This window comes from Palaemon carinicauda, chromosome 11, assembly GCF_036898095.1.
Source record: "Palaemon carinicauda isolate YSFRI2023 chromosome 11, ASM3689809v2, whole genome shotgun sequence".
NCBI lineage: Eukaryota > Metazoa > Arthropoda > Malacostraca > Decapoda > Palaemonidae > Palaemon > Palaemon carinicauda.
This window is the reverse complement of record NC_090735.1, coordinates 8,250,848-8,265,061: the sequence shown is the minus strand read 5'-3', so window position 1 is coordinate 8,265,061 and position 14,214 is coordinate 8,250,848. Positions and strand designations below refer to the sequence as shown.

The 14,214-nt window shown below is 39.8% G+C and overlaps 2 protein-coding genes across 2 annotated transcripts in view; both read left to right on the top strand.

Moving 5' to 3' along the window:
• LOC137649955 (uncharacterized) overlaps positions 1–14,214 on the top strand; it is a 361,156-nt gene that overhangs the window by 110,725 nt on the left and 236,217 nt on the right. The window lies entirely within an intron of this gene.
• The window catches only part of LOC137649956 (cyclin-C-like), a 35,071-nt gene continuing 30,409 nt past the window's right edge, over positions 9,553–14,214 (top strand). Inside the window, exon 1 of the mRNA XM_068382939.1 lies at positions 9,553–9,686. Within this exon, the coding sequence (XP_068239040.1) occupies positions 9,655–9,686 (32 nt within the window). The 5' untranslated portion in view covers positions 9,553–9,654. The remainder of the gene's footprint in view (positions 9,687–14,214) is intronic.

Below are 14,214 nucleotides of genomic sequence, written 5' to 3'. Positions count from 1 at the left end.
ACTTGACAAAGGTAACTGAATAGCCAGCTAACCAGAATATTGGAAAAGATTATCTGTAAAGAAGTTTGAAAACATTATGAAAGTGACACCATGCAAAAATGGAAGGTTTTAAAATTGTAAATTGTTACTGCTTGTAGACAAACCATTTGTCCTTTAAATAGGAAGGTGATTTTGATACAAGCTGAAACCACCTGTCGGAAGAGTCTCACTTTGAATTTCAACTGCAACGAGTACAATGTGCGGGCTGTTGATTGCTGGAATGGATGTAAAGGTGGATATTGCAACCAGTTTGAGTAAAACGGTTAGCATTGTTGTTCACAATCATCTCCATATGCCGAGTTTAGGTCATGATATCCTGTGCAGTGGCAGGCGTACACCCTGAGGGGACTGAAGAGAGCCAAATCTTCTTTGGGGTCTGTATTAGCAACTCTTAAGAATACACCAAAGAAGTCTTACTTCTTCCATCTCCTCAGTGAGTGTCTGCTGCTGCCACCCTTGCACATATGCCCCTGGTTCAGTCCCCAAAAAGTATGCATTGGGAGCAGAGAGCCCTCAGATATACATAGGCCGTATTTTCATGTTCTGGTGGTGTGAGGGGCTCCCCAGTATTTTCCTCGCCCTATTAAACGTTAGAATTTCTTCACCTGTTTCTGTGCAGTTTGCTAACGTCGAATTTGATCTTAAGGAAGCTTAGGCCTCTCTAAGTCTTTCAGGTAGGCCCTCTATGACTGTTGAGGAAGCTGCTAGCTAAGTCTACCTTTTATCCAGCATCCCCCAGTGCCAGTATCTTCCCTTGTAACGTCAGTAGTGAAAGGTGTGGTTGCATCTTGTATCAATGACCCCAGTGGTACCCCTCCATCTCAAAATGACTGTTAAAGCTCATAAGGTGACATCAGTCCTAGGCCCAAAAGTTTGTGTTGCCCTTGTGCTTAGGATTACCCAATTCATCAACTTTGACCCAGTCACTTGCTGTGTTAGTCACACCTTCCCCTGTTACTGGGGGTCCTATCCCCCTAAACCCTGCTCCCTCTGTGCCTTTAACCTCGGTTGTTACTCTGTTGCAGGACCCTGTGATTGTGCCTTCCCTCTCCCCTATGAGAGTGTTCCCCAATGTTGTGGTTCCTGTTGGACCAACCGTTCCCCTAGGGGGAGCATCATCGCTTTGGCTGCTCAGATCTCGCCTGCTCTGTATGCAGAGCCTGGGTTGAGTGTCAGGAAAAGGAAAAAACATGTGCGTTCTTCATCCTTCTAAGACTTCACCTCATCCTTCCATCCTTCACTTCTTCCTCCAACTCTCTATAATGTAAGGTTCATACCTGTGAATACCTTCAGTTCTGTTCTGTTTAGTCATTTAATCAGTCAGCTAGTTGTACTGTATCCACATAGTACGTTCTTCATATTTGCTTGTATATTATAAAAGACAATGTCTACCATGATATAGTAAACCACCTGGTGATTAATATATAATTGTGTGACATTTCTACATCGTCTACTGCTCGTGCCAATAACACATTTATTAACAATGCACACTTTTTTAAACCATAACATGAAGGAAATGAGTATGAATAAATAATTAAAATGTTCAGGGGCTTCTAGACTTCCACTGTGGTTTGTCTTTTCTGTCAAATAGGCATAGGAAGGCTGGGACTGCTAGCCTACTCAGAGCTCAACAAGTAGGATACAAACCAAATTATTTTGGAGTAAGTTTTTGACCAATACAATATACTAAAAGTATAAAGGGAAATGATCTTACTTGGACTGTACTGGGAACTCTAAATCAGATAAATGTAGACCTATTTAAATGTAGTTTGGAAAGTAATTTCATGAGTGAGGAGGGCTATACATGCTTAAGGGGAAAGGTGGAAGAAACAGTTATGTAAAAATTCTCTACTACAAAAGATACCTTTACTTGCTTGTATGAAAATACAAGCTACATTTCTATTTTATGTGTAATTTGAAAATATTCCACTTATTTTCAATATGTTTTGAGATTCAGCAAAAATGTAGGAAACTCATCCTAGAAGCTATTGGCTTACTACAACAATAATAGCCTTGTATTCTTAATACCATTTTATCCTCACTATATTATCATTATTATTATTGTTATTATTACTATTATTATTATTATTATTATTATAATCCTGTGAGACATCAAAGAGGTGGAGCTGTGGGGAGAGTGACTGCTCCCCGCACTCTAGTTTTGGGGTGTTTGAATGTGCGTCGATGCAGCACGATAGAGAGTAAAAGATGTGAGATTGGAAGTATGTTTAGGAATAGAAGAATGGATATATTGGCCTTGTGAGAGACAAAGATAAAAGGGAAAGGTGAAGTGATCTTCTTCCCAGCTTGTTCCCATTTTTATATGGGGTCGCCGTTGCGGATGAGCCGTTTCCATCTTTTTCTATTCTGCGCTTCTGCCTCATCAATCCCCTTCTCCTGTAAATCTCCTCTGACACAGTCCCTCCATCTCTTTCTTGGTCTCCCTCTTCTTCTTCTTCCTTGAACCTCCATCTCCATAGTATGTCTCCCAACGTGGTCCTCATCTCTCCTCATCAAGTGTCCATACCATCTCAGCCTCCCTTCCTGCACTTTCTTTGATATTTCCACCACCTTTGTCGACCCCCTTATGTAGTCATTTCTTATCCGATCCTCTCTTGTCACCCCAGACATCCACCTAAGCATTCTCATTTCTGCCACATCCATTTTCTTCTCCTCTGTCTTCCTCATGCTTGCTGTTTCTGTTCCATACAGCATTGCTGTTCTTACCACTGTCTTATGAAATTTTCCTTTCAATCTCAGTGGTATTCTTTTGTCGCAAAGAACTCCTGAGGCTGCTCTCCAGTTGTTCCAGCCTGCCTGTACCCGATGTTTAACTTCATCTTCCATACCTCCTCCAACATTAACAAATGATCCCAAATACTTAAACTTATCAACTCTCTTTATCTGTTCTCCCCTAAGCTGAATACTTTCTCTATCATCCCCCTCACTGGTGGTACACATATATTCCGTCTTAGATCTACTTATTCTCATTCCTCTGTCCTCCAGTACTTGCCTCCATCTTTCCAATTTCATTTCCAGATCTTCCCTGCTCTCTGCGCACAGAACAATATCATCTGCATACAATATGTTCCATGGTACTGCCTCCCTTACCTCTTCTATTAAAACGTCCATCACTATGTTAAAGATAAATGGGCTCAGAGCTGACCCTTGGTGTAATCCTACTCTCACCTCAAAGCCCTCTGTCTCCCCAGTACTGCTCCTCACTCTAGTAAATACATTACGGTACATCTTTTGTATCAGTCGAACGTACTTTTCTGGCACCCTCCTCTCCCTCAGACTCCTCCACACCTCTTGTCTTGGGACTCGGTCATAAGCCTTTTCAAGGTCAATGAATACCACATGCAGGTCTCTTTGCTTTTCCCGGAATTTCTCCATTAGTTGCCTCAGACAAAATACACCATCTGTTGTTCCCCTACCCTTCATGAATCCCATCTGCTCTTTACCTATTTCTACTTCTTCTCTTAGTCTGGCATCTATCATCCTTTCCAGTATCTTCAAAGTGTGGGACATCAATTTAATACCTCTGTAATTCCCACACTCTTGGACATCTCCTTTCCCTTTGAAGATAGGGATCAATATACTCCCTCGCCACTCATTTGGTATCTTTTCCTGCTCAAAAATCTTTATCATGAGGTCATACAGTATATCTACTCCTTCATCTCCTAATGCTTTCCATGCCTCCACAGGAATCTTGTCTGGCCCAGTTGCCTTCCCATTCTTCATCTTCCTCATTGCATTTATTACCTCTTGCCTAGAGAAACTTATTACCATGCCAAAGTTTGCCTGTCCATCCTCTCTTAGTAATCTATCATTTTCTTCATTTAACAGCTGTTCAAAATATTCTTTCCATCTCTTTACAATGTCTTCCTCCTTTCTAAGTACTACACCATCTTGATCTTTAATTTGTTTGATGTGTGTAATATCTTTGGTGCTCTTATTTCTAGTCTTTGATAGCTTGATCATCTTGTTTAATCCTTCCTTTGTCCCCAGCTCATTATACACATCATCATATGCCTTAGCTTTAGCTTGGGCTACTACCTTCTTCACCACCTTGTTTTTCTCTCTGAGCCTCTCTCTGTCATCCCTTGACTGTGACTCTTCCCATCTCTTCTTTGCCTCCTTCTTATCTTTTACAACTTTCTCAATTTCTTCACTCCACCACCAACTCTCCTTTTCTTCCCATATGATACCAGATGTCTCTCCTAGCAACTCCTTTCCATGCCTTCTCATTACTGCTGCATTTCGTGTCCACCATTCTTGAACATCTTCAATTCCTATATCAATATCCTCCAAAACCCTTCTCTTAAACTCTCTCATTTTATCTCCTTCCCTCACTAGTTTGTACCACTTAATTATCCTTATCCCTTTAGCTTTAGCTTTTCTTTCTCTTTTTAGGCCTAAGTCCATACATAGCAGTCTGTGTTGGGGGGCTACATGGTCACCTGGGATAACCTTGCAGTTCTTGACCTCCACCAGCTTTATCCTTTTATACAGGAAGTAGTCTATCTGGGAGCATCTTCCCCCACTCCTATAAGTTATTAGGTGTTCCCTTTTCTTCTTAAAGAATGTGTTTACTATTGCCATGTCAAATGACACAGCAAAATCCACTACACTCTCTCCTTCTGGGTTTCTCTCCCCAATTCCATGGCCCCCATGCACCCGACCAATTGCCTCATTCTCACTTCCCACGTGGCCATTCAAATCTGCCCCCACTATGACCCTCTCCTGTTCTTCCAGTTCTTGCATTACTCCATCCATGTCTCTCCAGAAATTTCCCTTCTCCTCTTCTGTGCAACCAACTTGAGGTGCATATGCACTTATAATATTCAGAATCTCTCCTCCACAACACATCTTCAATCTGATGATACGGTCATTCTTTCTATGCACCTCTATCACCGCATTCTTCAGCTCACCAGACAGTACTATGCCAACTCCATTCCTACCTTGTTTATTTGCTCCGCTATAATATAGCTTATATCCATCACCCAACTCTTTAGCTTTATTTCCCTTCCATCGTGTTTCCTGCACACACATAGCATCTACTCTCTTTTCCCTCATCAAGTCTGCCACTTCTCTACCTCTCCCAGTCATGGACCCAACATTAAGCTGACATATTCTGAGTCCAAAGTGAGCTCGCTTCTTTAGCTGCACCCGCTCCTGATGCAGTAGCCCTCGCCTTATCACAGAGTTAGGGCGATGTCTCTGTGCGTCGTTTACGGAGTACGCCCTAGCATTACCTCTTTCCCTATTTTGGCTCATTCCATTTAAGGTTTTGGCACAGGTTTTTACGGTCGGATGCCCTTCCTGACACCAACCCTCCCTATTTATCCGGGCTTGGGACCGGCACCCATTGGTGAAGTGATGTTTGGTGAAATGTCTGGTAGAGTGTCTGGTATTGAAAGGGGAAGAGCAAGAGGTGTGGCTTTATTGCTGAGTGAATGGATGACAGGTAAAGTAGTGGAATGGAAGGAGATATCATCTATGTTAATGTGGGTAAGGGTTAGGTTTGGTAGGGAATCTTGGGCTTTTGTCAGTGCGTATGGGCCAGGTTGTTAGAAACGTGAAGATGAGCGTAATGAGGTCTGGAATGAATTAACTAGGTGGGTAGAAGGAATTATGTAGTTGTCATGGGTGACTTAAATGCTAGAGTGGGCACTGGAGAGGTAGAAGGTGTCATTGGGAAGTATGGCATACCACGTGAAAATGAGAGTTGTGAGAGACTGGTAGATATGTGTGTTGAGCAAGAGATGGTGATAAGTTCTAGCTTTTTCAAAAAGAAATGTAAAAACAAGTATACATGGGTAAGAGTGGCAAATGGAAGAGTGGTAGAAAGGGCGTTAATGGATTATGTGTTGAAAACTAAAAGAATGTTTGGATGATTGAAAGACGTGCACATGTTTAGGAGTATGGCTAACGGTATGTCTGATCATTTTTTGGTGGAAGGAAAATTAGTTGTAGCAAAAGAGTGGGGGAATAGAGTAGGTGGATATAAAAGAGAGCTAGTGAGGGTTGAAGAGCTAATAAAACCAGGGGTAAAAAGTAAATATCAAGAAAAGTTGAAAATGGCATATGACGGGAAAGTAAGTGAAACTGGTAATTTAGAGGTGGAGTGAAAGTTAATAAAAGAAAATTTTGTTGGGATTGCAAGTGATGTGTGTAGCAAGAAGTTTGTTTGAGGCAGCATGAGGAAGGGCAGTGAATGGTGGAATGAAGGAGTGAAGGTAAAAGTGGAAGAGAAAAAGAGGGCTTTTGATAAATGGCTGCAGAGTAATAGTGTAGAGAAGTACAAAAGATATATAGAGAAAAATATGGAAGTAAAGTACAAGGTAAGTGAGGCAAAGAGGGCAGCTGACCTGAGGTGGGGTCAGGGATTGGGTTATTCATATCAAGAGAATAAGAAGAAGTTTTGGAAAGAAGGGAAGAGAGTAAGGAAGGCTGGTTCGAGAATTGAAGAGACAGTGAAAGATGGAAATGGAAGGTTGTTTAAAGGAGAGGAGGCAAGGAAAAGGTGGGCGGAATATTTTGAAAGTTTACTGAATATTGAGGATAATAGGGAGGCAGATATAATTGCTGTTGCAGGTGCTGGTGATGGGAGATGAGAATGGGAGAGAGATTACAAGAGATGAAGTGAGGAGAGCACTAGATGAAACGAGAGTAGGAAAAGTGTCTGGTATGGAGGGTGTGAGAGCTGAGATGTTAAAAGAAGGGGATGTGACTGTACTTGAATGGTTCGTGAGATTGTTTAATGTGTGTTTTGTGTTGTCAATGGTACCACTAGATTGGGTTTGTGCGTGTATTGTACCACTATACAAGGGTAAGGGAGATGTGCATGAATGTTGTAATTCAAGAGGTATTATTTATTTGAGTGTAGTTGGAAAAGTGTATGGTAGAGTAATGATTAATAGGATTAAGGATAAAACAGAGAATGCAATCTTAGAAGTACAGGGTGGTTTTAGAAGAGGTAGGGGTTGTATGAATCAGATTTTTACAGTTAGGTAGATATGCGAGAAATATTTAGCAAAAGGTAAGGAGGTGTATGTTGTGTTTTTGGATCTGGAGAAAGCGTATGAAAGAGTTGATAGGGAAGCAATGTGGAATGTGATGAAGTTATATGGAGTTGGTGGAAGGTTGTTGCAAGCAGTGAAAAGCTTCTACAAAGGTAGTAAAGCATGTGTTAAGATATGAAATGAAGTGAGCGATTGGTTTCCGGTGAGAGTGGGACTGAGACAGGGATGTGTGATGTCACCGTGGTTATTTAACTTGTATGTTGATGGAGTAGTGAGAGAGGTGAATGCTCGAGGGCTTGGACGAGGATTGAAACTGGTAGACATGAATGACCATGAATGGGAGGTAAATCAGTTGTTTGCGGATGAGACTGTACTGGTTGCAGACGCGGAGGAGAAGCTTGGCCGATTAGTGACAGAATTTGGAAGAGTGTGTGAGAGAAGGTAGTTGAGAGTTAATGTGGGTAAGAGTAAGGTTATGAGATGTACGAGAAGGGGAGGTGATGCGAGGTTGAATGTCATGTTGAATGGAGAGTTACTTGAGGAGGTGGATCAGTTTAAGTACTTGGGGTCTGTTGGTGCAGCAAATGGTGGAGTGGAAGCAGATGTACGTCAGAGAGTGAATGAAGGATGCAAAGTGTTGGGGGCGGTTCAGGGAGTAGTAAAAAATAGAGGGTTAGGCATGAATGTAAAGGGAGTTCTGTATGAGAAAGTGATTGTACTAACTGTGATATATGGATCTGAGTTGTTGGGAATGAAAGTGATGGAGAGACAGAAATTGAATGTTTGAGATGAAGTGTCTAAGGAGTATGGCTGGTGTATCTCGAGTAGATAGGGTTAGGAACGAGGTAGTGAGGGTGAGAACGGGTGTAAGAAATGAGTTAGCAGCTAGAGTGGATATGAATGTGTTGAGGTGGTTTGGCCATGTTGAGAGAATGGAAAATGGCTGTCTGCTAAAGAAGGTGATGAATGCAAGAGTTGATGGGAGAAGTACAAGAGGAAGGCCAAGGTTTGGGTGGATGGATGAAGTGAAGGAAGCTTTGGGTGATAGGAGTGTAGATGTGAGAGAGGCAAGAGAGCGTGCTAGAAATAAGAATGAATGGCGAGCGATTGTGATACAGTTCCGGTAGGCCCTGCTGCTTCCTCCGGTGCCTTGGATGACCGCAGAGGTAGCAGCAGTAGGGGATTCAGCATTATGAAGCTTCATCTGTGGTGGATAATGTGGAAGGGTGGGCTGTGCCACCCTAGCAGTACCAGCCAAACTCGGTTCAGTCCCTTGTCAGGCTGGGAGGAACATAGAAAGGAGACGTCCCCTTTTTTGTTTCATTTGTTTGATGTCAGCTACCCCCCAAAATGGGGGAAGTGCCTTGGTATATGTGTGTATGTATTACTTTCTAAGCTACAACCTTAGTTGGGAAAGCAGGATACTATAACCCACTTATTGCTATAAGGAATAACATTGTTTTTATTTTGTACCGTTCTTAAAATATTTTTTGAGTGTTCATTGAATATATTCTAATTCACTAATTTCCTTGTTTCCTTGTTTCCTTTCCTCACTAGGCTATTTTCTAATCTAGGGAACCCATAGGCTTACAGCATCTTGCTTTTCCAACTAAGATTTTGGATTCGATAATAATAATAATAATAATAATAATAATAATAATAATAATAATAATAATAATAATAATAATAATAATAATAATAATAATAATAATAATAATAATAATAGGGTTTACAATAAGGATACAATTATAGTTTGCATCATTGTAAAAAAAAAAATACTTTTAAATCATTTCCATGTTCCTTGCATTAATTAAAATATAAATGGATGATAGGAGAAATAAGCATAGATTAGTTTTTTTTTTCTATAGCTAAAATGAAACAAGTAAAATACAACCAATTTATTCATATCAATTTGTGTCTGAGGTTAATTGTGAAGAAAAATTCAGACAACTAATTTGACCATCAAAGGAATCTATAATGGTTTATCTTTTCTGAAATAGATTTTTTCATGGCCTAGATGATAATCATATAAATCTTTGTGTTCAACAATTCGATTAATAAACTATATATAAAGAAATATATAAATATAAGCGTGATAAAAACATTTGAACATTAGTTGTAAATTTTCTAGATACGAATTCTTAAACTACTAATTAATGCTATTAATAATAATACCAAGTGCTACAGAAGTCTATAGGAAAGAACCCATTCTTTAAAATTCGTAAAACATGATGAAAATAAGTTAGAATTATATTTTGAATAGTTATTTTCATGTCAATAAGCTATTTGGGAGTATTTCAGAGGTAAGTTCTACTGCTGTTCAGTAAAGATACTTTAAAAAAGAAAAAAAAGTATTTTGTCATTCAAGAATGATAATAATAATAATAATAATAATAATAATAATAATAATAATAATAATAATAATAATAATAATAATAATAATAATAATAATTGAAAAACTCTACATGATCACTTAAAGAGCCGTTGCAAAGCTAGAATCTGGAACCATATTTACTACTAACATTACGAGGTGTCGTTAGTGTTATTGTTCTTCGATTAAGTCTCTTTATTTGGTTTTAATTCCAAAATGGCTGGAAATTTTTGGCAGAGTGCTCACTAGTAAGTATTTTGGATTTTAATTGCTTTTATAAAAAGAGAATGTGATTATCATAGGTTACCGTAGATTACGCTTGTCAAAGCCTAGCTTAGGGTAGTTTATCTCTCTAATACAAATTCACTACAGTAGGAATATTGCTTTGTCCTAAAATACATTAATTTTAGGGTACTTACTCCTACACGAATACAAACCAATTGCTCATTATTATGAATATATGTTTTCAGGGAGCCTTTGTAGATTAGCGGCCAGGTCCTGCCTGCTTAGAAAACGGGTATTTTATTCAATTTTTTTTAGCTGTTCGTAAGACGTGGTCGCTGTACTGCTAAAACTGTAATCGTTGTTCCGCAAAACCTCTACACAAGAACAATACCTAACCTTATCTTCAAGTCATGTCCCTACCTAACGGGGGTGGGCTAATGCCCCCCTGCGATCCCCCTCTTAAACTGCCATATTCTTAGCTTGCTCTGTTTGATTCATAACCCATTTCACACCTACCAAGGTAACACAATCATGTTTCATAAATGAACAATATTTTACAACTTCTAATAAAGTTTACTTTTGTCCCAACGAATTATATCCGCCCCTAGCTTTTGCAATGGCCTCATTACTCATAGTCACTGATGTCACTATCTTCGAGTGGTATTTTCTGCTTTCCAAGGGACTTTTTTTGTGGTGGGCTGAATTGATTGGGAATTAGCAAAGGAGTAGGGTGTAGGGAAGGACCAGTACTTTCGGAGTTATGGATATTGAGCTGGTAATCAGGCTTGACTAATTTTAGGAATGCCTTTGGTTTACACCAAGTATTCTTCAGGTAGCATTTTTGAATACAGTAATGTACATAGCAAAGTAGATTATAGTATAAATGTTTCTTTGTCCCAAATTTCGGTACTACTGATATTTTAGGTACTCGTTCCTGCGATTTGATGGTATTAGTTTGTACGTTGAGATCGTCCGGAGTCACAAAATTATTGCAATAGTTAACATTGCAGGATCGAAAAAATTTATCCCTGACACTACTATAAGCCTTCCAACAGTCCGAAATTATGGTAGTTTTGAGATGAACGAAGTTTATTATTATCCGGTTCAACGTCTTCGCCGAACGATCCTTGATAGCCCTAAAGAAAGTCTCACGTGTCTCCCAGTCAATCACACCAAACACCCATTTGCCATCAACCTGCTACCAACATTGCATTTCCGCTTTCCACACACACGTCCCGACAAAAGTTATACCAGTCCACGAGAGTATGGGTTAAATGCAGCCAATAGTGTTCTAGGGTATACTGTACTGTGTACGTAAACCATACTAAAATAACGAATACATCTTCAATCCATAGTTTTAAATATAAAAAAAATGCTTCCACATTTAGGTGCAATCTTCCAACTGCAATAACTCTTAGATTACTGCAAAAAAACTTAGCTTGGCCATTGTTCGGTGATTTTCCGTCATATTTAAAATGTATTTCACCAATACGTCACTATAAGCAGTCACTTTAATGATCCCCCAAGAGTCCCATTTTATCATCATCTCCTCCGCCCATGCCTATTGACGCAAAGATATACTGTATAATTCATCAATCTTGGTAGAATTTGCAATCCTTACAATATTTGGATTGATCAAATGGAAAAATGATTCACAAGTATCTTCGCACTAATATGATACTAACTTTGTGCCTCGTGGGTGAAGAATAAGCTTCTATGAACCTTGATTGATGCTCCCATTACCCTGTTTGAATTTTTGGAAATATGGAATTTTGATGGGATAAAGAGAAGCCATTGAGCTTCGAAAGTGTTCAAGTTCCCAGATCGACAGGATGGCATGTTTGGTTCGCTACCTGTCATGTTATTGCCTATGGCGCAAAACCTCCCCTTTTAGAGCCCACTATTTCCATGATAGCGGAATTCTTACTATACCTCGGGAGGAAAACTCTTTTGACTGAACGGACTTATCATCTCTTTGATGGAACTGCCTCTCCTCATACAGTATAAAGTTTTGAGCTTATTTGCCCCCAGTTGGAAGTTAGGCCACCTCCTTGAGATTTAGTGTATATGCTACAATCCCTGAAAGCTCCAGCACTTTATGAACTGCTGCATCAGTCCTCAGATCATGACTTGACTCTCTAGACGATTTTCTTCTTCTCCCTGGCCTCGGCCAAACGGGTCGGCGAGTTGCATGGTCTTTCATACGACATAGCCTAATCAAGGGGATAGGTGCAGGTAATGCGTAACTTCGTCCCTGTGTTCATTGCTGAGACGCAGAATCCAGGTGTAGCAGATCCTAGGTTCGGAACCTTTTGGATTTTGAGTCTTCGTCATGTAACCGATGATCCTGATCAACTGTTAATGTGACCTGTCAGAGCGCTGAAACGCCATCTTAAATGAACGTCTAGAGTTCACCCACACATCAAATAACATTTTGTTAGCATGGGCAGGATAAAATGGAGAGTCCCAAAGAGCACAATGTCTGCATGGATTCGCCAGGTAATTGAACAAGAGCTGAATCCTGTTTTTCCCTCAAGAGATCGCAGACTCAGAGCTCATGATGTCAGGGGCATGAGTACTTCCCTAGCATTTAAGAGAAACTTCTCTGTAACACAGGTTCTACAAGCGGGTTTCTGGAAGCATCACTATCTGCAAGACATAATCTACAGGAGCATGGATACCTTCTCCATAGGTCCAGTGGTAGCAGCACAACAAATTGTGTATTCTCTCACAGCTTTCTTACATGACAGGTAACAGTCGGTCAAGGGCAGACGTTACCCCGCTTTAGTCTGGGATGAATGGATAGAATGACTGTCCTATTCTTCCTTCATCCTCCCCTGTCATAGAGTACAGTATCTGGATAACTCTTCAAGTTGGCTTACCTGCAACTGCAGGTAATAAATACCCATTTCCCTTTTGTATCCTGAAATATAGTGCAGTATATATTTATGTCCCTATCTTCCCTTTGAGGGGAAGGAGGGTAGTGTGTAGGTTAAGAGAGAGGAGTGCTATACACTTCAATCACCTGGTCAAGTCACAATACTTATAAGTATTCAAACACTTTCACCACTATTGCCCAGGCTCTCAACCAAGAATTTGCTAGGTAACAATGGTGCCCCTCTCACGCTCCCACGAGCTCAGAGCTTAGCCCAAGGTCAAGTTCTCAGCCAGTTAGGTTTTGGACTTCCACCCACTTAAGGGTGAGTCTCCATAGCAAAACGCGAATGGTTTGTATGATTAGGAAAATACAAATTACTGGTACTTCCAAATTTGGCATGTTTCTATTGTAATATAAATGAGTATTTGATGGCATAGAATTATTGCTAAAATAGATAAGAGTAGGGTTTAGATTAATATTTTAGGTAAAACTGATTATATGATTGTATATAGCCCTATGTACTGTATGTAGATAGTGAATAAAGCACAGCATATGTAGAAGTGTGTTGGATTCAGGTCCATAGTAACACCTAAGACCCAAAAGTGCCTGAAGCCCCAAAGACCAACAGGACCAAGAGAATGATATTCAAGAATTCTTGTGTCGCTTTGGCTTCATGAAACAATCAACCGACAAAGAGCTTGAAAGTCCAGCATGGGTAAGGACTCACAAAGTCAGGGTTATCAACTCCTATCTAGCATTTGCGGAGAACCTGTCTGGGGCTCAGGTATTAAAGGCTAGAATCTGGAAATGCAAGACAACCTTTACCTTCAACTACCTATGGTAATATACCCTCAAGTCCTTGGATACTCCTATTAGAGGACTTAAGTTTGTATACATACATACATATACCAAGGCACCTCCCCCAGTTTTGGGGGGTAGTCGACATCAAACAAAAGAAAAAAAAGGGGGGGGGGGCTCTCCTCTCTACGTTCCCCCCAGGTTTGTCTAGTTAGGAAAAATACAAGTTACTTTTAAAATGTTTGATTTTATGGTCGAGCTGTATTCATTTTCAGTTGAAGCATAAACAAAGCAACAGCTCCTAGCTGAGTATAGGTAATCCAAGTTAAATTTGATCTACAATGGTACCTTGGTTTTCAAGTTTAATTTGTTCAGGAACCGAGCTCAAAACTAGAATGCTTGCAAACTAAAAAAATTTTCCTTTAAGAAATAAAGTAAAATCTTTCGATGGGGTTCACACATCCATATTTACACATATACAGTACTCTATTTTTTAAGGCTTGTAATATTAATTATCAAGTTTATAACCCCTAACATTAAAAATGAATACTGTACAAATTAACCATTCATAATGAAAAGTATGAATAACTGCAAAAGAATTTAACTGGCATGGAAATTTGATTAAAAAGTTACTACAGTATATGGCAATACTGTACTCCCTCCTGCTCTCGTGAAGCCGTAATGGGTGTCTGCATCATGTCTCATGCTGTCATGATGGAGTACTTACATGCTGCTGTCGTAGTAGCTATGAATGGTTGGATTGAGGCAAATGCTATAATCCTATTTGCCAGTGCCCATTGTATGGGCTGCTACTGTAATTTTTTTTTTTTTTTTTTTTTTGCTGTTCTTCCCAGCTGCCATAATAGATGTAGAAG